The sequence below is a fragment of the Podarcis tiliguerta genome (assembly GCF_965153285.1).
Source record: "Podarcis tiliguerta genome assembly, chromosome: 2".
NCBI classification, from domain to species: domain Eukaryota; kingdom Metazoa; phylum Chordata; class Lepidosauria; order Squamata; family Lacertidae; genus Podarcis; species Podarcis tiliguerta.
Window position 1 is genome coordinate 119181890 of NC_139535.1, and position 27507 is coordinate 119209396.

The following is a 27507-nucleotide window of genomic DNA, read 5'->3' on the forward strand; positions in this document are numbered from 1 at the left end:
AAAATGAAGTTGGTAGGCTGGCTCCAGGTAGAACTTCCCACAAAGCAGGGCTGGCTCCAGGTAGTAGGAGAAATTGGCTCGTTATGGTGAACAAGTCCAATATTTTCTGAACACCTTATATTACAGGGGTGGGAGAGCTGCGGCCCTCCCACTCCCATCAGCCCCAGTCAGCATGGCCTATGGTCAGAGATGATGGGTGTCATAGTCCAGTAATGTCTGGAGATCCACGGATGTCCCCATCCCTGTCCCCCCCCCCCTGCTGTATAGAAAGATAGGCACATCAGTGGTACAAATCACCTTGTTCCAGGGTGCTGGAAGGGCTGGGAAAAGGCCAGTTAGCCTGAATGTATGATTGAAGGCATAGCCATCTAATTCAGGGGTGGCCAGAAGGTCGTTCTGGATCTATTGGCTGATATCTTTGTGATCTGAAGCAGACAAGGCATGGCTTTCTGAATGCCAGTTGTTTAACAATGGCAGCAGCAAAATGTATTGTGGTGCTGAAATGAAAAAAGTTAGGGTGGGGAGTCATCCAGGACTGGTGGGGTGGGGGGCCAGCATAGCAGAGGTAGTCCACCCACCCTAACCTTTGAATTCATTCTTGCCACTTTCCATCTCTCCGAGGAGGATATTTCCTCCTGGCTGATGAAGCATGACTCACAACTGCTGAGGCCGACCCCTTTCATGCTAAGAGATGGAGCACAGAACCTTCCTTACCGATATATTCAAACCCCTTCTTCCCTCCATTGTGTTTCTAAAAGAGTATCATAGCTGCAAAGCAGTGAGTGAAGGAGCCTGAGCAATTACCAGCAGAATAAAGTGGGTTCACCTATCAGCTCCAGGGAGCTGCTTAGCCTTGAGATAAAAGAGCTTTAATTTATGCAGCTAGAGGAATTTAACTGCTTTTTGTTGCCAAATCATTCACACACACACACACACGTGTGTGTGTGTGTGTGTGTAACCCTTCTTGATGCAATAGCATACAAATGTTCATAACACCCTACCCCCACCCACTCCAGTCGAGTGGGAAGGCAGCTAAGGTCATGCCTGCCCAGGCTGTGTTGATTACTTTCCTGATTTGTGATGCAAATGAGTATTGCCTTATCAGCTGCCCCGTTTCCTAAGACAGGGGTGGGGAACCTTTTTCAGCCAGAGGGCACCCAGTGTGCTTTTACCTTTGCACAGTGGGCTAGTTTCTATGCACATGGTGGTATTCAACAAACATTTGCAATAGGCAGCTCTACTTAGCCCTTGAGCGTGCACAAGTGCTCCCATGAGGGTCTCAGTCGGAACACATAAAATCCATCTCCCTGGTCCTCTAATAGGAAGACCACAGAAGTCATTCTGATGCAGGGGTCCTCAAACCTTTTGAACAGGGGGCCAGTTCACTGTCCCTCAGACACTGTTGGGGGGCCAGACTATATTTTGAAAAAAATATGAATGAATTTTGTTGAATTTCTACCTGTCATGTAGCTGCAAAATGCCTATAACAATAATAGATGTGAACTATTTTTCCTAGGAGTGTTCCTGTGCATTTTAACACCAGTATGTGAGACAGAAATCTGATAGCTAGACTTTGTTTAATCAGGGGTGGTAGAAATCACCACCAGTTGCATTTTATCCATGTTGTGCAGCTGTTTAATGCAATATCGTATAAGCACAGTTCCTGTGCATCCCAAGCTTCCTCCCTCTTGGGGAGGATGGAAGGTTGGACCTCTGGCAGCTATACGTCTGCTCAATACAATACATGCAACTTACTTTCACTTATTAATTAATTGCCCTGTAATATGACTCTCTGGGCAATGTAACAAGAAATGTTTAAACACAACTTGAAAAATGTTAAAAAGACAAAAAACAAACCCCCCCACCCCGATTACGGTCCAAACATACCACAGCTAAAAAGATCCAAAACATCACAGACTATTTCATATACCGTATTTTTCGTGTATAAGGCTAGGTTGTTTTTCTAAAAAATAATTTCCAAAATTTGGGGATGTCTTATACACGGATAGATCTTTCCCCCCATTTTCTTAAATCGGAGTCCCTCAAAATAGGGGGCGTCTTATACGCGAAAAAATACAGTATATACTGTATATAAATCTACCCTGAGCTCCTTGGGGAGGAAAGACAGGATATAAATCCAACTAAACACACACACACAGCAATTCATCTAGTCCTCCAGAAAGCCAAAATAATCTCATAAGCAGTAAGAATATAAGAATTGTGTCCAGTCACGGCTGCCCACAGGCAGAAATCCAGCCAGCGAGGAGATGCGTCTCCCCTCATCACAAAGAGGAGCGAATTTGAGTCCGCTCTGTCAGTCCTCACACGGCGTGGCGTTTTGGCTGGCAGGCCAGATTGACGAGCCTGGCGGGCCGAATCTGGCCTGTGGGCCTTAGTTTGAGGACCCCTGCTCTGAAGCCTTGAAGCCCCAAAGCCACTTAGATTTAGAGGTAGTGTGCCTCATGAACTTTCATGGTTGAGGGTTTTATAGATCGGTTATGCCATATTATCAATTTTGCCAAGAATTGCCTTGCAGGACCTTTGGGGGGGGGGTATCTAAAAAGACAAAACAGAGACTGGGCCCTTCTTGGCTTCCTCCCTTTCCTGTCTGCCTGCCAAGAATGCTGAGCTGCTATTGTCCCAAGGCACCGTACTGAAGTTATTTCCTTGGATGCCTCCTTATTATGTCAGCCACCCTAACCCTTGGCCACCTCCCTTGGCATTCCTTCTGTACCCTTTTCCAATTCCTTGCAGCCTACATCTTAACCTGAAGCACTTCCTCAGAGCTCCCTCTCTCGTCGGCCCCTTCTCACCTCAATTCTTCATTGCCTTTGTCCAGAAGATCCACTATCCTCAGGTTCCTCTTTCTCAGACAAGTGCTCCTGTCCCTAGAGCAGGAGTGGGGAACCTGTGGTTTCCAGATGTTGCTGGATTGTGACTCTCATAGACCTTTGAACATTGATCTAGGGCTGATGGGAGCCCAGCAACATCTGGAGGTCCACAGGTATCCGCTCCTTCTGCATGCGAGGGGTTTTAAGCTCAGCCAAGCTGACACCTTTCACTTCCCTCATGGAACCTGAACTACAGACATTCTTTCTCCCTGAGCAATTGCTATGTTTATGGACTTGCCATGCCATGATGTCAGCTCAGCCAGCTGGCATCAGAGGCTGCACCAGCACCTAAGCAATACAGTGCAATGTTTTTTGCTTTGGACATCTTGGAAATAACCATGTTGTCATGCATCCTTATTCTGTGATCGATATCTTTCATAGACTGCTCAAACAGAGCTCCCTCTAGGCCAAAGCATATCTTCCTCCAGTAAAAAGTATAGCAAGGCTGTTCCTGGAACAGTGCTGCCCATTTCCCACTCTGGGGCACCAAAATCTTGAGGATTTTAGGACTCTGCTATGTCCTTAGGAGTCCTGGAGGGACTTGGTCATATTCGATCATCTAAGAGAGGTTGCTTTTACCAAGTCTGCCAGGCTCAGCAGAATGTCACTGACATTTGTCAGCTTGCTAGAGGGAGCCAGTGTCCTTAATGGGATAGCAACACTTTCCTTTACAGAAAGGATTGGTCCAAGAGGTCTTCTAAGGGTGAGCATGAGCATCTTGGCAGTTCCATCCATGGAGGGGTCTCCAGTTGCGGAGTCAAACATAGTCATCTATTAGGGTGTGTTGTTTTAGAGGTAAAACTGAATTTTTATAAATTTATTCAGTGAGTGGTCTTAAAAATATGTTTTTGGATGTGAGTAATTAAAATTTGCTATTATTTTTATGATTGGACAACAGTTAACTTCATAAGTCTACGTTTGATGAAGAAACACATAAACTGCTTTCAGACAACCAAAGAAATTTAATTTTACCTTCTGAAAATGTCAGATAATGCTAATTAATTAATTAATAATATAACTGCAAGTACTTGGCAATCATTGTTAATGATTTCTATGCAATTTTACACACATTTTACTTATCAAGCAAGAATAATTAATTTAAGCAAAATATATTTTGAATTCCCCAACTTTTTAGCACCCCTCATTCTTGGAATTTGAAAGTCTAAAAATTCAACACGCCTTAGTAATCCATGCTTACCCCATGAAGGTGACGATAGGCCCCCACATTGGGGTGGGGGGGGCACGTGTTGCATTCAAATAAGTACAAAATCCCCCTGGATCAGCCCTGCCATTGTGATCCAGTGACTGGTGTGAGAAGGTCCACTCCCAATTCTGACCCCAATATAATCCTAGTGGACCAGAGGCAGCTGCCTTACACCAAATCAGACTGGCAGTGGTTCTCCAGGGCTTCAGACAGGCTCCCTTTCCCAGCCCTGCCTGGAGATGCCAGGAGTAGAACCACAGACTTCCTGCACGTAAAAGAGGTGCTCTGCCACTGAGCTCCATTGAGGTGTCGTCTACGCAGGCTGCCCTTACAGATTCATAGAAGTTGGAAGGGACCCTGAGGATCATCTGGTACAACCTGAATATGCAGCTGTCCCGTCCAGGGATTAAAGCTGCTACCTTGGCATTATCAGCATCACGCTCTAACCAACTGAGCCAGCATTAAGATGAGTCCCATTAAAATCCCAGTGTTGTCCAGCTTTGAACTCCAGATTCCTCCTAGCTCCTAATCTAAGAAAATAATGCCCCCTTTGGCACCAGAGGCTTCTCCAGTCACCCTCCCTTCCCCCACCAACAAAAAGATGTCATGGCTTGCTGACTATTGCTTGCTCTCAGCGTTATTTGCCAAATCAACAATCCACCATGACAACTTCCTAAATATTCAGACAGACACGGAAGCAGAGAGAAACACAGGTCAAACAGGCGGTCAATTATCCAGCATGCAAGAAAAGCCAGAGAATGCAACCAGGGACTGAGACTGTCAAGTCTTGTGCAGGCCGGCTGCAGCTGTGGGAGACTGACAGGGAAGGCAAAGGAAGGAGAGGCCTGCACAGACAACAAGTGAGGTCTTTTTCCAGAGATGTTGCTCCCTGCTAAGAAAGAAGATGCTTTCCTGTTTGTCCAGTTCAGCTGAATTTTCCGTTCTTGTCTTTGGGACAGCCACCCACAAGGGATATCCAGAGACCCACTGTGGTGTAGTGGTTAGAGGACTGGACTAGGACCTTGGAGACCAGGGTTCAAATCCCCACTCAGCCATAAAAGTCACTTTCTGGAGGTTCTCTCCTAAATTTATCAAAAGCATCTTGGGGCTCCAATGTGCAAGAATGACGGGGGAGGGCAAACATTCTGGACCTGGAGAGGGGGGCATGTGGAAATCTAAGAAAAAAACTGTTGAGAGCATCACAAAATGCCCATTTCACAGAAAGAAGAGTTGGTGATGCTCAGAACCCACATCTCTCCCCCCACAAAGAACCAATCAAAATTGCCAAAAAGAAGAAGAAGACCTCTCAAAAAACCAGCAGAAAGACACAGGCCAACAACAAACACCTTGCAACATTTTATTTATTTATGAAATCTGCATACCACCGTCCATTTGTAGATCTCAGGGTGACTCGTAACATAAAAATACAATACCCCCCAATACATAATAAAAAATAAGAACCAACAATAATAATCCCCCTACAACACATTTAAAAGGGCATCGGGTGTCAGTCAGCCAAAGGCCTGGTTGAAGAGGAATGTTTTCACCTGGCACCTAAAGGTGTATAACGAAGGCACCAGGTAAGGCTCCCTGGGGAAAGAATTCCACAGACGGGGAGCCACTACAGAGAAGGCCCATTCTCGTGCTGCCACCCTCCGGACCTGCCTTGGCGGAGGCACACGAAGAAGGGCCTCAGGCGATGACTGCAGGGTCCAGGACAGTTTACATGGGGAGAGGCAGTCCTTGGGTATTGCAGTCCTCAGCCATTTATGGCTTTATAGGTCAAAAGCAACACTTTGAATCAGACCCAGAAACTAATTGGCAGCCAGTGCAGTCGGGCCAGGATTGGTATAATATGCTTAAACCGTCTAGCCCCATGGAGCAACATAGCCGCTGAATTCTGCACCAGCTGAAGTTTCCGAACCATCTTCAGAGGCAGCCCTACATATAACATGCCCTTCAGGGGAACAATTGGCCAGGAAAACAGTTCTCATTGCCCATGATAGAGCAAGGTATATGTTAGGGATCCATAAGGGCATCTTCTGGGCCAATAAAATGGCTCAACAGTGCAACGGCCCTGTGACAAAGGTCTCCTTGTTTATTTCTGAAGCTGCTCCCACAAACTAGTGAGACACCCCAAAATACGGATGAGTATGTTTTGGCTCTCACCAGGAGATGACTGGTCACTGCTCAAGACCAAGGTAGCTGGAGTTGGGCGGCGTCTTCGGATCTATAAGAAAAAAGAGTGGGAGAAAAAAGTGGGGGTGTTAGGCACTCAGAACCACTTTTGTCCAAACACTTAAATATAGCAAAATGGGTAGAGAGACAGGCAATAAATGGACAGCAACTACAGCCACAGGATGTGACTTTTCTTTATTTTGTTCTGTTCATACTATGCCTTTTCACCAAGGGACTCAATGATGGTTTTCACAGTTCTCTTCCGTATATCCCTGAGACAACCCTGTGAGGGGGGTTGGGCTGAGAGATGGTGTTAAGTCAAAGATGACCCAGTGAGCTGAGCCCATGGTTGAAGAGGGGCTTGAGACCAGGGGACCACCAGGCTGGCTCTGTCTCCCAACTACCAGTTGGAAGCTGGTGCCAAATAATTGAGGCAGCACCACCATTACCAGTGAGGGCCAAATACCTGTGCCAATATAAGGAAATACAACCCCTGAGGAAACGTAATTCTCTTTTCAAAGGGTATCTACTTAGATCTAAATAGCTGTGAATTGCTCTGATAAATTCCCTTTGAGCAGCAAATGAAAATGTTTATTTACACTAAGGCATTTTAAACCAGCGCCTGTGTTTTTAATGTTGCCACAGTGTGAGATTAAAATATTTTTTAGTCTAATATTGTAACCATCTGGCCTGATTTATCTGCTGCTGGTTCTGGGTTGTTTTTAAACTCAGAGATCTTGGTTTCTTGTTTGGGTGCAGTTTATTCATCATCTATCTGCAAACCGTCTTGAACTAATGCAACATGTGCCTACGAGCAGACTGACAATGGTCCTGCTCAGCAGCCTGCCGTCCCTCCTCTCTGCACCTCGAAACTGGTGCAGTAGAAGCCTTTTTATGGTGTGCCCAGACTGACAGCTCTCTTTGCAAAGAGACATCCCAAAGAAGACCTGTTTAGGATGGACCTCAGTAGGAGACAAGGGTGGCATTCATAAACAGACAGCTCCTGGAGCACAGCATGATCCTTCTGGACATCTATGGCCCTCCAGAGGTTGCTGAAATGCATCTCCCTTCAACCCTGACAATTGGCCATGCTGGTAGGGGCTGGCAGAATTTGTGAGTCCAACAACATCATGAGGGCAACAGGTTCTGCATCCCTGGTTTCTGCTCTTTCATGATATTGCCAGTGCCAACCTTGCTGCAAGTGTAGGGGGAGGGTGGGCAAAAGGAGCACAAGACAGTTCCCTTTCCTCCAACCGGTAAATTAAGTGACTTTCCATATTCCAATGGGAGGTGTGTCTGATGTCCAAGTGAGAAGCAGTGCCTCCCACATTTTAAAATCAATCTTCTGAGGACACCTTGAACCCGCCCAAACCCCAGAGCAGAGGAAGTCAAGATGGTGCCACCCAGATACCACAGACAACAACTTCACTTATTCCTGACCACTGATCATACTAGTGGGGGCTTATGGGAATTGTAGCACATGTTGTAGAGGGCACTGGGTTGGCATTTCCTGCCTTAGAGCTACAACTGGTTAGGAGGCCTCTAGCTGGCACTTGTTTCATAGACAGATCCCAACCTCCCAGGTTCCCTGGAGAGACAAATCAGCCATTAAGCCAATTTGTAGGATAGAGGAAGTCAGCATAGATACAGACTGAGAAATATGTGGGGTATCTTCCAACTGCCACTCAAAGACTGAGCTGCATAACGCCATACGCAAAAGTGACTTCTTCACCTGGTCTTCGAAAGCGGAGAACAGCCCAGAGTCAAACAAAGATCAAGCTGGTGGCAGCTGAAAGATCAGATCCACCTTTCCTTCCCCTCCACACCTATAGTAACATTGCAGAAAGTTCAATGTGTTCCCTGCTGTCTGCAGAAGGCACCCATGTGGTGCACGAAAGGCAACTGCTGGGGAAAATGGCAGCCAACACATTGGTCGCTGACCGAATAACTGCAGCTTTCTCATTGCATGAGCTTCTGAGGTCACTGGGAGGTGCAAATTACAGTCCATGCTGCAGACATGTGCATTTGGGTGGTACACAGCCTCTCTAAATTCAGTCTCAGCCATTTGATGCTGCCAAATCCATCTTAACGGCAGCTATCCTACCTTTTCCAGGATATTTTCCCATCACTTTCCTTAGTGTAGAAAGCTCAATCTTTGGGGAAAGTAGGTTCCTTGCACATGGCCACTGAATCAACTATAATTGTACAAGCTGAACCTAAGCTATAGGGTTGCAGCCATGTAGTGTGTGTGGTGCACTTTAAAGCCTTTCTCCATAACTGTATGACAGCACAGTATCACCATCATTCATGCTAGCTTGCATCACAAACAGCAAGAGAAGAAGGAAGCTTGAGCAAGGGGATTTTCCTGACCCCTCCAGCCCCTCATAAAGCCTCTGCAGAAGATCAGGGGGCCGTTCTGAACAGTGAGGTGTAGGGACCATGAGGATGTGGGGGGTGGAAGAGGAAGAATGTAACACACACACCACCAAAACAGGCAGAGGCACCTTGCTTTAGATTTGCTTCACTTCTGCTACTTAAGATCTGGGTCAGTTTTTTCAAGGAAAACAGTCACTATTTTCTGCAAGAGAAGAAGGATGAATTACAGGCAAAATATGCACTAACAATCAAGGACTCCTGAAGACAGATCATCATCCTTTGCTCTTCTTCTCTGCCAGCACTCCACACATTGACACACACATTGACACACAGACACACAAGACACACACTCACTGGTGTTCTCTGAAGTGCGCACATGTTCTCTGAGCATGCTTGAGTGAGAATGACACCCTCCTCCAATTTGTCACTTTCCATGTCCACACGCAGACGACTAAGAGGACAGATGAGAGACTGCATAATCAGAAGGCTCTATTTCCCTCCCTTAGGGCTGTCAACTTATTTATTGATAAGCCAATTACCGGTAAGTTGAAATAAAATTTACATATCACCAAAAACAAGAGCAACAACCCACACCAGTGCCTATTTAAGGCCTAACTGAGATACCGTAGGAAGTGTAAGGTAATTTATACCTCATGATTAGGAAAGATGGCAGCCAGGTGGGCGGGGTATAAATAATAAAATTATTATTACTGTTATTATAGCTCCCGAGATTTAGGAAGGATGCCCCATCTGGGTCCAGAGATTTAGAATTCAGGGCAAACACTCTGGGGCAAGAGCAGGAGTAGGAAACTGCCAGGCTGAGAGCCAGATGTGACCCATAGCATCACTCCTTCTTCTTCTTTTAAATCAAGATTCTATCCCTCCTGGTTATGAAAATATGCTCAAAAGTGTGTGGGCAATATCAGCTAACACCCCAGGGGAGCAGCTGAACTAAATTTCAGTGGCTGAACAACTCCTGGAGGATGCAGACCATTTGGATCCCTTCCAATCAGGATTCAGGCCTTATCATGGGACTGAAAAAGCCTTGTTTGCACTGGTCAATGATCTCCGGTGGGCTAGGGATAGAGGGGAAAGCTGTTTCCTGGTTCTGCTGCATCTCTCAGTGGCCTTTGACACCATTGACCATGGGTAGGCAAACTAAGGCCTGGGGGCCGGATCCGGCCCAATCGCCTTCTAAATCCGGCCCACGGACGCTCCAGGAATCAGCATGTTTTTACATGAGTAGAATGCGTGCTTTTATTTAAAATGCATCTCTGGGTTATTTGTGGAGCATAGGAATTCATTCATTTCCCCCCCTTCAAAATATAGTCTGGCCCCCCACAAGGTCTGAGGGACAGTGAACCGGCCCCCAGCTGAAAAGTTCGCTGGCCCTTGCCATTGACCATGACCTCCTTCTGGATTGTCTAGAGGAGCTGGGGGCAATGCTAAGCAGTGGTTCCTCTCCTTCCTCCTGGGCCGTGTCCAGAAAGTGGTGTTGGGAGATGAGTGTTCAGACCCCTGGGCTCTCACTTGTGGGGTGCCTCAGAGTTCTGTCCTCTCCCCCATGCTTTTTAACATCTTTATGAAGCCACTGGGAGAGATCATCAGGGGGGTTGGGCTGGGTGTTCATCAGTATGTGGATGACCTCTCTTTTTAAATCAGAACCAGTGAAGGCAGTGATGGTTCTGTGTGAGTGTCGGGAAATAGTTGGAGAATGGGTGGCAGCTAACAGATTAAGGTTGAATCCCGACAAGACAGAAGTACTTACTGTTTTGGGGGGACAGGAGGCAGGCGGGTGTGGAGGACTCCCTGGTCCTGAATGGGATAGCTGTGCCCCTGAAGGACCAGGTACGCAGCCTGGAAGTCATTCTGGACTCACAGCTGTCCATGGAGGCGCAGGTTAATTCTGTGTCCAGGGCAGCTGTCTACCAGTTCCATCTGGTACGCAGGCTGAGAACCTACCTGCCTGCAGACTGTCTCGCAAGAGTGGTGAATACTCTGGTTATCTCCCGCTTGGACAACTGCAATGTGCTCTACTTAGGGCTACCTTTGAAGGTGACTCAGAAACTACAACAAATCCAGAATTCCATCTGAGACTCAGAAAACACCGTGACAGGAAATGAGGCTGCCATCGGGGGTAGGAACGGAACTGACGATTATCGTGCTAGAGAAGAAACTAACAATTTAATTTTTTTAAGTTTCTTCTCCCATTAGATTCATAAAATGTTTAGGGGTATGAGTACCCCTGCATCCCCCCCCCCAGCAGAAAGCACTGAATATAACAACAACAACCTCTCCATTGACTTATAAAAATGCCAGTATATATTATGCAAAATATGCATATTAGTTTTCGCAAATGTTAAACTGACAGCAGTTGCACGGTAGCTATTCAAAGTGGCTATTGTCTGTTGTACTTGTTTTACAAGATTGTAAACCTGGGGGGGGGGGGGGACCCTATAGAACTTTAAAAGGAGCCTTCAGACCATCTTGTGTGGCAGGATTGCTTCTCAAGCTATCCAACGTGCTAGACTGGCAATTTCTGCCCCTCGTGTTCCACATCTGGTCCCTAAGCATCCCACCCAACCTGGACTGTGGTGGAGTCATTGGGAACCAGCAGCTGATGACTCACAGACTAGAACCAGTCCACAAATCACCACTTACAGCAGCACCGTTGTATAGTACAGTAAGTAACGTATTTGTATACAAAATGTAATGTATTTTTTAAAAAAGAAAATAATGGAAACATAAATGGGGCAAAGCAGAACATATGTGAAAAGAACATGGGCGGGAAATTTTCTGGGATTATGCATGATTTGTGGGGTGGGGGCAGATGCACTCTGGAGTGAATCTCAGAAGGGAAAGTGGGGTCCAAGAGCGGTCTGTGTGCCCCCACCAGGCAAGCTGCAACCTTTACGCCTGAATATATTTGTTTTCTTTTTTAAAAGCACACACATAAAAGGACCACACAGATCTAGCCAATTCTTTGTAGCAGGATGCAGCACACAGGCATAACCCAGGCATCCAGGGAGCTGAGTCTTTCCAGCCCTCTCCTTAGCTGGCACCGGGCCACGCTCCGCACAGTCTCGGAGAGAGTTAAGTACGCCAAAGGGCTTAACATCTATGCTGTGCTTTGTGTGCCTGTGCGCTTGTGGAGAGCTGCGTGCAGTTTAAGTGCTGCTAAGCATTAAATGATTAATTAATTATACTCTCTATTTCCCTCTCGCTCTCTAAAGTGCTTTGGAGATGAAGTGGGCTATGTTAGAGCTATTAATAAGGCTCCTGCATTCACAGAAGCTGGGAAAGCGGGGTAAGGCACACAGACAATCCAGTCCCGAGATTGTAAATAAATGCAGGCCTCCCCAGAATGTCTAGACTTATGGCAAGCAATAGGCCCATGCATCTTGTTAGGTGTCAGTATTTTACCTTTAAAAAAGAGATTTTTAATTTTTATTTTTTTAAGTTTGAGTGTGGAGCTGCGTTGCATTGATGGGAGAGGGCATTACAGATGAGAGCAAACCTTGAGCCTTACCTCCCCCACCTGCACTGGTCAGTGAAAGGGACCATGAGGATCATCTAGTCCCAACCCCCTGCAATGCAGGAATATGCAGCTGTCCCACACAACTGCAACCTTGGCATTACCAGCATCATGCTCTGCCCAACTGAGCTATCCAGGCACATTTGATTGGTTTTGATCAAATATGGTTTTTGTCAGCCCAGTCCCTTTGGTTCAAAGCGGATCAGGCCTTTGAAGGTCCCACTTAAACCAGGTAGCAAATGCCTGAAGTGTAAGTAATCTGAAAGTGGGGGGCTGCAGGGATGAATTCACTACCTCCACCCCTGTTGTTGTTGTTCTGGGTCACCCTCCAGGAGTTCAAGGGTAACTATATGAAGCAAGGGGTCTGCTCCTCCTCATGTAGTTTAGAGGATCCTGATTTTCCAGGGTTCTGAAATGTGTGCAGAGTTCCATGCTGGGGAGGGCAATCAGAATAGCACTGGGGGGAATCTGATCCCCACTCCCCTCATCACGTGCCTCCTTAACTCAGGCAGTGGATGTCAGAAGAGAGCCAGTAAAGCTAATGCGCTGGCTCCTGGGGGGGGGGGCTCATAGAGAAGCAGAAGTGGGGCCAGGTCTCTAGCTCCACCCCATGAGTCTCCCAAGAGTTTTGCATGCCAAGCACCAAGGTCTTAAAAAAGGCATCCTTCCTGGTTTCATGGAGCCCAGATGTGGGAGCAGCTGCCTGCCCAAACCCTTCTCTCTTCAGACCTCCATGCTCAACACGGTAACGGCAAAGCCGGGCAGCAACGGGGCCACAATGTCACAGCCTGGCATACATTATAGCCCCACCCCTGCTTCTACACAGAAGAGCTAGTGTGGTGCTATTGGTAGATTGTTGGATTAGGACCTGGGAGACCAGGGTTTGAGTCGCCACTTGGCCATGAAAGCTCACTGGGTGATCTTGGGCCCGCCACTGCCTCTCAGCCAAACCTACCTCGCAGGATTCTTATGAGGATAAAATGTGGGGGGGGGGGGAGAATATTGCGCACTCCTCTGAGGCTCCTTTGAGGCTCTCTCAGCACCATTGCCTCACCTAGAACAATTGCCCAGGGGGGGCTGACCCACAGCTCAGTGCTGGTGTGCCAAGGTTTTAATTCTTATTGCACATACAGAAATTCACTTCAGTCAATAACTCTTTCCATCCAATCAGAGCCAACATGAGAATAACTCCTTAAAGCAGCACGGCAAGTGCTGGAACCCAAGGTTCACTTTGAGGTCCCTCGGGGCAGCACTCCCTTGAACCCCACATGAAACAGTCGTGTGCACCAGAACCCTGGGATTATTTTGTTGTGAAACTGTAAAATGGTAATTTCACAATGCAAGGTCACAGGCACCCGGCGTGTGACATCATTCAACACTGTGTACACATTACTAATGATATGGTTGGGATCGGCCCAAAAGTGTAAACATAATGGAGAAAAACCAATATTTATGAATAATTGAGTAACCTCTGAGTTGCAGAATCCAGCAAAGGGCACATGAACAGATAGCAGTGGGTTGTTACCTACAAAACCAAGCTAAGGAGCTAGCCAGGACCTCCAGCCAAGCAGCAGACCAATTGCTCCAAACAGAAACAAAGCCATAAATAGGCTATATCAGTGGTTTTCAACCAGTCTGCTGTGCCTGGGGTGCCTTGAATGATAGTCACGGGCGTCGCGGGCAATGCTGGCCTCTGTCCCTCTTTCCTTCCCTCTCTTCCCTGATGCACTCTTACATCTTTGCCTCCCAAAAGCTTGCACAGCTGTTTTTTGCAGCAGCCCTGGCTATAATCTCCGCAGGCTGATGGTGCCTCTGGGAGGCACTTCTCTTTGGGGTGAGACCAGGGGCAGCTGCCCAGAAGACTCCGAAGGAGAGGGGAGAGGAGGCTGAGGGAACACTCCACAAGGAAGGGTGTTTGAGAAAGGGTGAGAATCTGCCAGCTTTGCAGGCAAAGGGTGACATAACTGGGCTCCTGAGCCCCACAGGGGTGCCAAGGGAGCCATGGACTCAAAAAGGTTGAAAACCTCTGGGCTATATACAGTGGTACCTCTGGTTATGTACTTAATTTGTTCCGGAGATCTGTTCTTAACCTGAAGCACTTTAGCTAATGGGGCCTTCCGCTGCCGCCGCACAATTTCTGTTCTCATCCTGAAGCAAAGTTCTTGACCCAAGGTACTATTTCTGGGTTAGTGGAGTCTGTAACCTGAAGCGTATGTAACCCGAGGTACCACTGTATATACGCAAACATGAAGGTATCTACTCAAAACTGAAGTTGTCCTGCAAGAACCCAATATACTGCATTAGACATCTCAAGTTCAGACCAATTAACATGGGATTTAAAAACAGGCAACAATAGAGACAATTGCGTTTCCTGTGGGTTGTCGTTTTCTCCAATTCAGCAGTAAATAACGGGCTTCCCCAGGGAAAGTGCCAGGGCAGAAAACATTCTGCTCAGACATGGAGCTTTAAAACATGAGCCTGTGCCTGGAAAGCGTGGCACAAAAGGAAGTCTGAATGAACACTCAAATAAAAGACACCTTCAAAACAGAGAACCATCCACTGCAGAACAGGGCACATGAGGTCCCTAGCTATTGCCTAGCCTTCTCCATGCCATGATAATTGCCTATGTATCAGCAATTAAGGTGATTATATGCGGTGGAGGGGAAAGCTTCCAATCTTATTATTTCCACACCACCGCTTGTAATCTGACACAGTAGGTGCAGCCTAGAAGCAGTGTTATCTGGTGATGATAAGCCTATTTTCCCCGACTGGGTATCACTAAGGGTAAAGTCCTGCCCCATCTGCCGGATTCATGTTCCTTGTGGGGCATGTCAAATGCTACTGTGTTTCATATTCCACACAAGCATCCCTCCACTGCCAGGATTATTTGGGACTTTCACCCTCCCCAGTGCAGGAGATCTTGCCGGTTCAGGAGTCGGGGGTACATGTGTGCACTGTGTTTGGTCATGTGAGTTCCAGGAGGCACCAATGAGATGCTAATGATGTTTCCAGGAGGGACTTACCATGCAGCATTCTGACAACTGCAACATTGGGAGGTCCCAGGTGCCTCTCTCCCCTGCCTCACCTCCTTACTAAAACTAGTTGCTATGGAAACCCACGTTTGGAATTCCAAATAGAGGATTCAACTCTTACCTGCTCCCCACCCAAAAGGGAAGATAGTTGTTATTTGTTTTCCAGCAGAGAATATACAGAGAGCAGGGAATCATGAGACATTATTTAGATATTATGACCACTGAGCTTTCCCTTTTTGTTGCTGATTGGATCCCTAAGCCCCAGCAGTAACTAGGTCCCCCAAGCTCCTCTCCATCTCCTGGCTCTCTTCAAATGAACTGCAGTTTCTGCCCAGTGACTTCTCTCTCTCTCTCTCTCTCTCTCTCTCTCTCTCTCTCTCTCTCTCTCATACACACAGGAACCAGAAAGACTATAGTCACTGCACGAGCAAGCAGACAGCAACTTCCAGGTACCCTAAAGTGAGGACATGGCACCCACATTCTCCTGCATCCCTTGCAGATCACATCAGTCCATGCAGGTTGCTCTCTCAGCATCAATGCCTCACCTAGAACAATTGCCCGGGGGGGGGGGGGGCTGAACCACAGCTCAGTGCTGGTGTACCAGGTTTTTAATTCTTATTGCACATACAGAAATTACCTTCAGTCAATAACTCTTTCCATCCATTCCCTTCATGGGATGATAAGTCATATGGAGGGTGGGAGGGAACAGGGCCATGCCCACTGGCATTCTGGGACCTGTAGTTTCTTAAGGGTGCCAAGAGTGGATAGGAGACTCCTGTTCCCTTCACAGAGCTACAATCTTCAGAGTGGTTTAACCGTTAATCGCTCTTCCCCGGGAACTTCTTAGCTCTATGAAGGGAATAGGGGTCTCCTAACAACTCTTGGCACCCTTAAAGAAACTACACTTCCCAGAATGCTTTGGGGGAAGCCATGGCTGTTTGAAATGGTGCTGCGTCAAGTGCTCAGTGCAGATGGGACCTAACTTCCCCTGAATCAGAGCCAACATGAGAATAACTCCTCAAAGCAGCACGGCAAGTGCTGGAACCCAAGGTTCACTTTCAGGTCCCTCGGGACAGCACTCCCTTGAACCTGGGCCAGCTGGATCATTTTCTGACAAGAAAATACATTTTGGAACAAGCAGGACAGGAAGGATGTCAGAGGAGGTAGGGCGGAAAGAAGTTTTGCAGCAACAAAATAGGCATCAAGGCTTCATGCAAGGCTAACTCCTGTCAACAGCCAGCCATGTTACACCTCGCTTGACGCCTTGATGAGCGATCAAAGGCAACGGGAAAGCAGGAACAAAACAGGGAACAGACAGGCACCGAGAAGCAGGCAATGGTGCTTTGTGAGTGCCCTGTGCTTCTCCAATTCCTCCCAAGTGTGGGAACGTTTATATAATTTAGCAGAGTTTAAATGATCCCCTGCTTGAGTTTATGCAGCAACAAGCAGGTTGCTAACTCATTTGAGTCCTATCAATAATTATACCTTCCTGGTTGATAATCCCTTCTGCCCCTCTTAAAGAAAACACACATGAATCAGAATCATATTAACATAAACTACTTTACTATCAGATTCATTCAGGTTTACAGAGTTGTTCCTGAAGGCAGGCTTAGGTTATAAACTATATACTAGATAGTAGTGAGTCAGGAGTAGACTGCATCCGAGCAGCTGCCAGTTAACACTCCTTGCAGCAACCGACCAACTGACAGAACTGCTTGCCACATGGAGGGAGTTAGTCCTCTCAGAATGTTGGACTTGACTGACAGCTTTATATCTCACCCCAAGCAGTGGAGCATTCTTGGGGGTCCTCATCCTGGAGACTGGATGTACCAGCATTGCTGGACTTTGGGAAGCAGCTGTCCCAACCAGTTTGAAGTTCATATCATGATATTGGTTTCATAATTTTTTACCTGGCAATATATTGCGAATCATGATGTGGATGTGTGTGTGTTATGCAAAAACCACAATGTAGGAAAATCTGTGAGGCCAGCTAATGCCTCTACATATCTCCATCCTTATTTCAGACATGGTGATATATCAGTATATCATTATGTTTAGCCCTGCTCCTGGGTGTCTACTGACCCTCCACATGTCCTTTTTATTGTGCATTCATGTTGGTATTGGGGCAGTTATACAACATCCCACTTTCAATACTGTTTGGTGCCTGAAAACGTTTTGGGGGAGGCACACTGCTTTGTTTCCAATCTGCATATGTCCTGTCTAAATCCTGTAACTTGTCATATGGCAAATGCCTGCTCTTGTTATTTTGGTCCCACTTTTGTTGTGCTATGGGGCAAAAGTAACTGCTAGACAGCAATCAGGGAAGCATCGCAGAACAACTTACAAAGCAGGAAAAGTTCGGATGGTCCAGTACAAATCAGTGCTGGATTTAGGTGGTTCCCTTGCAGAGGGCGCTGAGCCAAGTGGATGCATAATAATATTGAGAAGAACCATTAAAAAGGTAACTGTACCAAAAGGATTTTTTGTGAAATAAGAAAGAGGTGCATGTGCCAAATTTTGTCCTTGCTCAGGCACCATATTACCAAAGTCCGACATGATGCATAAAACACTTGCATCAAAACACCATGTCCTGAGAGGCCCATGGGATTCACCAGAAAAGAACCATGCCATGAGACTAAATCCAGTGGGACAAGCCAAACTCTGTGGGAAGATGGTAAGACAATCACAGAATGATAGAACTGTAGAGCTGGTAGGGACTGTGCCAGGATTGCAGGAATTTTTCACCCAAAGCGTGGCTCAAACTCACAACCCTGAGATTAAGAGTCTCGTGCTCTACCAACTGAGCTATCTCACATACATATAATACAGGGAGGAGCACACAAGATGAAGATTGCATTGAATAAAGATTTGACTTTTTGGAAACACCCACTTCAAAACTCCAGGTACAGCATGACACAGAAGCTGGAGACAGAGTCTCCTTGTCCTACACAGTACAGGATGTTCCTGATCCTCTGCCTACTGTTCTCGGAAAGGGCCGGCGGCGGCAGGCATGGTCTGTGCCACATATGCCACACCTTTCAGCAACCGGACAGGCCTGTCACTTCTTTCCAGGCTGAGCTGCTCCTGAGCCAAGGCCAGTTATCCCCCCGCCCCACCCCCAAACAGGAAGGACTAATTGCAGGCACAGGGCCATGGACCTGAGTTTTCAATACACGTTGTGTACCCTACTCTCCTTTCACATACTGGCTTGATGTCCGGTGGCACAAGGAGTTCCTCCAAGTCTCTTCCCATTGCAAGCAAAATGGCCACATATCCAGCTTTGCAGAGGACAGTTCTCTCTCTTTTTAAAGGGCTCTGGGAGGACAGCCTGCCCTAAGTCTGATTTAAGCATAAGGGAGCATAAGAAAGGAGAGCAGCAGGAGCCTTGAAGATGCTCTTTGACAGCGTTGCAGCACCCGGACAGCACAATGAGCTGTCACTGGTACCTTCCCCACTATGGGAAGAGGTATTTCCATTACATTCATAGTAATTGTTTCTAAATTTGGATCTATACATATAAATTACCGTACGCAAATTTCATGCTCATGTTGGCGTCCGAAACTCAGAGCGAATTCAGACAGCAAAATGTGCCAATAGCATTTCCACACTATTCATGAGTCAGGAATCATTTCCACAATGAAGGGGAAGGGGTCTGGCTCCAGCCAGAGGGTAAATGGCATTACCCTACCACCAAGACAGAGTGTGGCAATCATTTCAGGGAGCAGAAGCCTGGAAGCAGTGACAGCCTCCCCCCAATTCCTCCTGAGCTATTCTCCACTGTTGGAGATCAGATCTGCGTGCCTCACAGGCCTGTCACACAGTCCTAAACTAACCTGCCCCCCTGAGGTACACTGAAGTACACCATTCCCCCCAGCAGGAAGCTCTGAATGTCAGGGTCATGGGTTCAAGTCCCATGTTGGGCACAAATCCCAGTATTTCAGGGGGTTGGACTAAATGACCCCCGGGGTCCCTCCCAACTCTACTATTCTATGATTCTATGATTGCTGGCATTGCAGTAAAATCTGGTCAGTTTATGTAATTATATGCAATCTGGTAGTTGCAAAGTAAGTGTAGTTACTATTAATGGGTGGAATTCAAAGTAATACTAAGGGGATTATTCCATCCACACAAGCATTTAGGCATACATCCTGTTCTGGGGGTTCTCCTGATCCTCCCAATCAGATTTTTGACAGGTGGGGTGAGGGGGAAACCCCTTGTATCAATGGGACTCATTGCATTGGCTTCCACTAGTGCAACAACGTAGGTGAATCGGGCCTATTGTTACTAGTTGGCAGTAGTGCTAATACAGTGGTACCTCGGGTTAAGAACTTAATTCGTTCTGGAGGTCCTTTCTTAACCTGAAACTGTTCTTAACCTGAGGTACCACTTTAGCTAATGGGGCCTCCCGCTGCCACTGCGCTGCCAGAGCATGATTTCTGTTCTCATCCTGAAGCAAAGTTCTTAACCTGAGGTACTATTTCTGGGTTAGCGGAGTCTGTAACCTGAAGCGTATGTAACCCAAGGTACTGTAGAGCTATATAAGATGTACGAAACCAAGTGGTTTTTTGGTACTCTGCTATCTCAGAGTATGTGAATGTGTCTTCTTACACAGCACCTACAACAGAGCATCAGCCATGGAATAAATGGGTGGGTATGGGGGGGGGAGAGAGAGAGAGAGAGAGAGAGAGATAAACCATCTTGTCCTCTGCCTTTGGGATGGGCCACAGCTCAGTGGTACCTTTTGCATGCATAAAGTCCTAGGTCCAAACTCTGACATCTCCAGGTAGGTATGGGAAAGACTCCCTGCCTGAAACCCCAGAGAGCAAAAAAACCATGTTCTATCCCTGGCACCTCTACTTAAAAGCATCAAAAATCTGCAAGCCTGGGGGGAAAGACCCCTCCCCTGGCAACTTGGGGAAATGACTGCCCAGTCAGGTTGAACTGTGCCAGGGTAGACAGGCCAACAAACTGACTTGGTGCTAAGATAGGTTCACAGGGCCCTGAAGAATCCCCTCCACACGTAGTGGCCTCTACGCATGAAAAAGAGTCATGCCTTGCCCTTGGGATTTCCTGCCAGTCTTGTCCAGAGCAGAAATCAGGCCCAGACAACTTGCCCTGTTCCAAATGGTTGCCAGGAAAGAGGCTATGAATAGCCCTCCAACCACCCTCTCTCTCCACAAGGAGGGGCCCTGACACTCCCACCCCCATCCCTAGCCAGGGGAGCTTTGGCCCATCAGCTGAGATCGTTTTACTTATGGCTCCCTCAGTAATGCAAGGTCAAGCGAAGGGATGAGAGATTAGATTTCATCCTGGCCTGAAGCAGAAGTCAGGGGAGGGGGAGTCTGCAGCCGGGGGGGGGGATGTTGACACACACCACCAGCTTTCCTCGCTAAGCAACCTTTTTTAAAATCCATATTGATGAAACACCTTTGTTTCCCTTAGAAAAGGAATAAGTTAAAGGGAATCCCAGCCACAGTTTGTCCCATTTATTTTGGCCGTGGGGCAGAAAGAGTGTCCTACTTGTCTGTCTGCCTGCTTGCGCAAGGAGCATTCTCTCTTGCTCTCACCCGGTCTTGCTTCAAACGGGAATTGATGCCCTGTCAGTAACAAGGCCTGGAAAAGCCTCAAAGTTCACACTTACAGAGAGTTCACACCTACATGGAGTGCCACATAAAAAGAGAATAGACCCCCATGTGTGACAGGTGTATTTTGGTCTTTCTTCCTTGCATCTTGCTGCCTCTCAGAGGAGGATGCAGGGAGTGTCATTTTATCCACCCAACAACCCTGTAAGGTAGACTATTAGGCAGAGAAGCAATGACTTTCCACCAGGGCTACCCAGTAAACTTCCTGGGTTAGCAGATATTCCAGACTGAAGCCTACCATGACCAAGTCCTGCTCTGAGCATCTCCCTGAGCTACTATTGGCCAAGAGAGAGAGAGAGAGGAACCCCTCCCTCCACATTGCCCTCCCTCTCCCAGACAAACACTTCGCTTTTTCGTAAAGTGCTCAGAATCTAAGGATGCGGCTAGTCTTTCCAAGCTCCAATTTTCAGAAGCCTATTTTTGGCAGATGGAGCCAACCTCTGCTACCCAAGCATAAAGAAGTAGAACTGATAGCTGCTGCTCTGTTGCTTTAACAGAACCATGTTATTATTATAGCCAGTCCCAAACACATTGAAATTCAGGACCAAGGTAACCCAGATTCCTTCTGGAGACAGCACAAGCTGCAGAAAATTAAAGACACTTGAAAGAGTTTCCTAATTCAGTGCAAGGGATCCTTGACACATGGAACACCTGTGCACATTCAGGCAGTTACACGCTAAGTATCTCTTTTTTCATGTTTGCACTCAATGCATAGGGTGCCAGACTAGGGGCACGCTTGACATCGTTATCCACACACACAAGATATATGTGGATAACACTCAGTTAGGTGTATATTTTATATTATCCTTCCAAGGGCCAGGTTTTTGAAAGAAATAGACCTTTGCAACAAAGGGCCGTAAGAATTGTTACAGGAGCTGAAAATAAACCAGGAACCAGAGGTTTGGGTCTGCTAGTGCACTAAGAGGTTTAGATGAAGAAGGACCTTGCACCAAAGACAAAGTGGAGGTGGAGAGCTTGAGGAGCCAAACACATGCTCCATATACACAACATATTTAAAGCACATTATATTCCCTGAAGCATCTTGGGAACTGTAGTTTATCCCTGACAAAGCTACAATTTCCAGCACCTTTAACAAACCTTTCAAAATGGATTGAAGTTTTCAAAACTGCACTCATCTGAACACCTCTTAAGATAATGTAACTTATGCTCCCTCTGGGGGAATCCTGCTCAGAGGAGCACCTGGTGCAGGATACAAAAAAACCCTGTTTTGTTTCATTGTGTTAGGGTAAAAGTTGATGTCATGTTTCTTACATCCCACAAGGCATTAGGGACTTTCCTATCTGTCAAACTGAATTCTGTGGAAAATAATTTATTCTCTCCCCCGCTCCTCCCCCTCACCAATCAAACAGGCCCCTTTTAAAAGGCAGGCGTACCTCCCCATTTCTGAATCTATTAACCTTACAGGGTCAGGGATCTGATGCAGAGACTTAAGAAGTGGCCTTTGACACCCATGCTCATCAGCATGGGTAGGTCAGAGACAGAAGTAATTGGGAACATATGCGCAAAAACATTTTCCACATATCTCAGAGGGAGGGAGAAGAAAGCATAGCCAGAGACTCTCAGGGCCTTCCTATACCACAAAAGCCCCTGCCATTTTGAAACCTTACAGTCTTTAAAGATGCCACAAGGACATCTTTGCTGTTTCTGCTGCAACTGTCCATTTCTGGTCCCAAGGTGGAACCCACAGGACATGACAGCATCATCTTTGCAGCACCAAGGAGAGCTCCTATGCGCAGCTTCTCTTGAGTGACTCCAGTGCACCTCTTCTAGGCTCTCTCCTGCCCCCCCCCCCAATTGTCAGAGTACTAGAGACTCTTTTAAGCAGGAGTGGGAAACCTCAAGCCAAAGGGCCAAGCATGGTCCCTCCAGGCTCCTCTCCTCCAGGACCCCTCCCCAGGCTAGACCCCCCACTGACCATGCATCACACCCTGAGTGTTTTTGCCCTGGCTGGAATGTGTCCTTGAAGGACTCTTGGATGGATGGTAGAGAGGGGTGTGTGAGTGTGCATGGAAATTAGCCTACTGGGCAAAGGTAAAATTATCATTTGTTGCCTTGCCCATCATCCAGGTTGGTGGGTCATCCAGGTTTTCAAGGATGGGCACAAGTGAGAGAAATACATACACTGTCCCCATGAAAGCCATCCAGAGATTTTCATGTATATGGACATGAGTGCTGAGTCAGACTGGTTGGCCTGTCCCTTCTCACCCAGTACTGTCAACCCTGATTAGCAGACTCTCTTCCCAGGTTCCAAAATTGGACATCCTTTAACTTGAAATGCCAGGGATTCAGTCTTGGAGTGGGAGCGGGTGGGGGATACGCAAAGCCTGTGCTCTTCCACAATGTCATCACCCCTCTCCTATGTCTGCAGAGTCTATAGGCAGTTCAATATAGAGCCTTCTGTGTTGAACAGACATTCCATTCCTAGATTATGTCCAGGAACATGTAAACTCTGTGCAAAGGAGGAGGAGGAGGAAGAGGAGGCAAATGTCTGCAGAATGAAAAAGTGACCTGTGTAAGTTATCCAGAGATATTGAATAAATATGTTATGTATGGAATACAGGAAGCAGCTTTATACCAAGCCAGACCCTTGGTCTGTCTTGCTCAGTACTGTCCACACTGACTGGAAGAAGCTCTGCAGGGTTTTAGACAGGGGTCTCACCTAGCTCTCCCTAGAGATGCCAGGGATTGAACCTGGGACCTTCTGCATGCAAAGCAGATCCTCTACCACTGAGCTATGGCCCTTGCCCGTGTGTGTGTGTGCGCGCGTGCGTGCACAGGCACAGATCTGATGCTTGCATGAAATATGTTCATATCCCACAAAGGGAGAAGCAAAGAGCCTAATATTTTTATTATTAATAATAATTTCCCCAGCCACTCTGGGCGGCTCCCAACAAAATATTAAAAATAAAATAAAACACCAGACATTAAAGGCTTCCTTAAATAGGGCTGCCTTCAGATGTCTTCTAAAAGTCAGATAGTTATTTATTTCCTCTAAAGCAGGGGTCCTCAAAATTTTTAAACAGGGGGCTGGTTCACTGTCCCTCAGACACTGTTGGGGGCCGGAATATACGGTAGTTTGAAAAAACTATGAATGGTCAGCGCTCAAACATATATATGCTGCAACATTATTAAAAATCCACAATAATAAATAGACTTTAGGTTTAGATGCCCCACTGTCACCCTGGTTCTGCCCCACTCCACCTTTTTAAAATTTATTAAGAATTTAACTCAAAGAACTTCTCCCTAAATGAGCCTAGGGAGGAAGTGTGAAGTTAACGCAGAGACTGGGAACTGTGCAGCCTTCTGGGTTGAATTAACTCCCAAAGGCACACAGCTGAGGACCCAATTCTAAAGCCCTGAGCATGCCCTCTTGCACTCCAGAGACAGGAGCCGTTTTCTCAGGAGTAAAGGGACCCCTGACCGTTAAGTTCAGTCATGAATGACTCTGGGGTTGCGGCGCTCATCTCGCTTTACTGGGGAGCATGACTAAGCTGCTTCTGGCAAACCAGAGCAGTGCACAGAAACGCCGTTTCTCAGGAGTAACCCTATTCAAAAGAGAAGGAGCAGCTGAAGAGGCTGGGGAATTGTGGATTGCAACTTGGACCTGTTTGTACTACTGCAGTTCCCTAACCAAGGAGCCGCCCTTCATTTTTAAAAATCCCAATACTGGAGATCTCTTGGGAAACAAGACAAGGCCGGGGTGACGCCACTGTTTCTGCCTCCTGGGTGGGAACTGCGGAGGAGAGAACAACAAAAAATAAACCCACCTTGGCTGGTCATTTTCTTGAATGGAGAAATAAAGAAAAAGATAAACAAAAAGACTTGGGCTTGACTTGCAGCACCCTCGCTGGACACCGTGAAAACCAATAGAGGCATTTGCCACTGACTTCAAGCGGGACATGTGCGTTGTGTGAAATCCTTGGGTGCCGAGAGGCAGCGAGGCAGTGCGTGGCCGGGAAGAGGCGACCAAGGGACGGAGGGGGAGACAGAATGAGGGGGTTGGGGAATGAGCTTGAGGCAGAGGGAAACCCGGTGTGGCGTTTCAGCCTTGGACTTTGTGGCGGGTTCTAAAATGGCCGGGCAGGCCGTAGTCTGAGGACCCCTGCTCCCAAGGCTCACTGCCGGCTTCCTCTCAGTTCTCCTCTGCACACGCACACTGCCAGCTCCCATGTTTTTACCAGCCATTGAGCACATGCTTTCAACTACTGCCTCCCAGCTATTTAAAACCTTATGGCAGCTTTTTCAACCTTTGGGTCCCCAGATTTTGGTTGAACTACAACTCCCACCATACCTAGCTGGTCAGGGATGATGGGAGTTATAGTTCAACAACATCTGTGGACTGAAGGTCAAGAAAGAGCAGCTTAAGTTCTGGTAGTTTGAAAAAGTTCTTAGTATGCTGGATTCTGAATGGGGGCAAATCGGAGCAGGAAAGGGTGAATGTTGCATGTACCTTTACTTATGCAGCATGGGAGGCATTGATACCTTCCTATTTAGCCCCCCCCCCCTTCTTGTCCGTGGGTGGGGTGGAGTGATATACTTAGCCTGCCAGAAAGATCTCCCCTGGTGGGCACAGCCACGGTCACTGGCCTGAAGCCACTATTTCGTGGCCCCCAGAAGGTCGTTGTAAGCAAAGCATTTGAGAGGGTAGGGAAATTGTAATCTACAAGGGTGTGTATAGCTCTGGTGGGTTCCCTACATCAACGAGAGAGAGAGAGAGAGAGAGAGAGAGAGAGAGAGAGAGAGAGAGAGAGAGAGAGTCAGTTGCCACTGTTGGCTACACTACCTGATTAGAGGTCATGGAAAATCACTCCCCCTCAATCCCATTTGCAAAAGCAACCTGGTTCCGTGTGTCCTACCTTATAGAGGCAGTCCTCTTTTTTGAAGGGCTCTTAGAGGACAGCCCTCTGTTTGAAGCTGTTCCAGGCTGTCCCCTTTAAGGATAAACCACAAAAGGGGGGAGCAGGCACATAAAGATCCCCCTACATCTTCTCTGCTCTAAATAAGAGTAATTATTTTTGAATATGCATCTATACATATAAATTACCCTATGCAAGTCTGTTGCAAATTTAAGTCCTTTTCGGGTGTGGGAGGGGATGCATAACCTGGTCTGCCAACAGGATGGCTGGCTAACAAAGCCAAATATCCATTCTTGGACAGGCTGCTTGTGAAAGTGTGGAATAAAACATGCTTCCCCTGGCTGTACTACTCTCTCCTTCCAGAGCTGGGTTCTAAGAGCCCTGCCTAATGGTGTGTGTGTGTGTGTGTGTGTGTGTGTGTGTGTGTGCCCTCAAGGCTGTGCTGGTTAGCTTGCCTCCCCTCCCCCCCCCACCCTAAGCCCTACTCCCTGACTGCATCTCCATTTTGGCACAGCAATGAGCCCCATTTGGAGACTGGAACTGGAACGGCTGCTGCTCCCGTTGCTATTTTTAGACCATTTTCCGACATTGATTGTCAATTACCACTGAGGCCAATCATCACAACGGGGAACGCCAAGAGTAGCCTGCCAGAGTTCACTTCCCTCTGTGTGTGCACACATGTGCATGTGCCCATGCCTGCATGCACAGGCCCATGTAAGGCAGGCAGACTCCCAGCCCTGACCCTCTTCGATGCTGCACAGCAGGGGCAAAACCAGGCTTCATTTCACCCAGATCAAAGACTCAGTTTGGCAACTCCCGCACGTGCATTTGTGTAGACACACACAGAGGCTGGGAGCCTCAAGGGCACCCCTCTGGAGGCTTCACCCAGGGCAAAAAACCTGGCTAGCCCCCCCGCCCCATAGCTATGGCTCTGCTGCGCAGTCAGGCTGGATTGGGCCCAATGACTGCTTCACTCAATGTGACATCAGAACTTGCACTGTTGCATCAATGCTGGAAAGCAGCTGAAGAACCAGCACCCTCCCCCTTGAGAAATAAAAGCTGCAACCCAAAACTGGAGGCAATCACTGCAAAAGAGGCTGAGTTAATTATTTAAACAAATTCAGTCTAATCACTGCTCTTTAGCATAGTGATAATAATAATAATCCATATACAAAAACAAACAAATTAAATTGTCGGCTGCCTCCTCCCCACACACCAGGCAGGCAAGACGCTGCTGCTTTCTCCCCTCTTTCTCCCCAGGTGAGGTGCAGAAGAGAAGGGCTGGAACAGTTCTCCGCTTACACACCCACTCACTGCCTGTGTCCTGCGCAGGGGCCAGTCGCTGCCCCGAGAGCTCAAGTTGCTGCCCTGAGAGCTCAAGAGTTCATCCAGAACTGGCTTTAAAAAGAAAAGAAAAAAACCAACCTCCGCTCTGCTAGTTTCAGATTTGGGGAGACCTTAACCAGAGCAGGAAACAGTGCTCTTCTGCTCAGGTCCTGCCTGTGTGCATCCCACAGGCATCTGGCTAGACTAGATGAGCCATTGGCCTGATCCAGAAGAGCTCTCTTCTCAAGTTCTGAGGTCCTGGTGCCCTCACTGGGTGAGGGGGGGGGGGTGTTCCTTCCACCTTTCCTTCCTCCTCTCCAAGGCACCACTACCTTTTCCTTGAAAAGGTAAAGGTAAAGGACCCCTGACAGTTAAGTCCAGTTGCAGACGACTCTGGGGTTGTGGCGCTCATCTCGCTTTACAGGCCAAGGGAGCCGGCATTTGTC

At 47.4% G+C, this 27507-nt stretch overlaps 1 protein-coding gene across 2 annotated transcripts in view; it reads right to left on the bottom strand.

Moving 5' to 3' along the window:
- PPP1R1A (protein phosphatase 1 regulatory inhibitor subunit 1A) overlaps positions 1 to 27507 on the bottom strand; it is a 65485-nt gene that overhangs the window by 17176 nt on the left and 20802 nt on the right. For both annotated transcript variants that reach the window (XM_083428345.1, XM_083428346.1), the window contains exon 2: positions 6265 to 6325. In XM_083428345.1, the coding sequence (XP_083284471.1) occupies positions 6265 to 6325 (61 nt within the window). The remainder of the gene's footprint in view (positions 1 to 6264; positions 6326 to 27507) is intronic.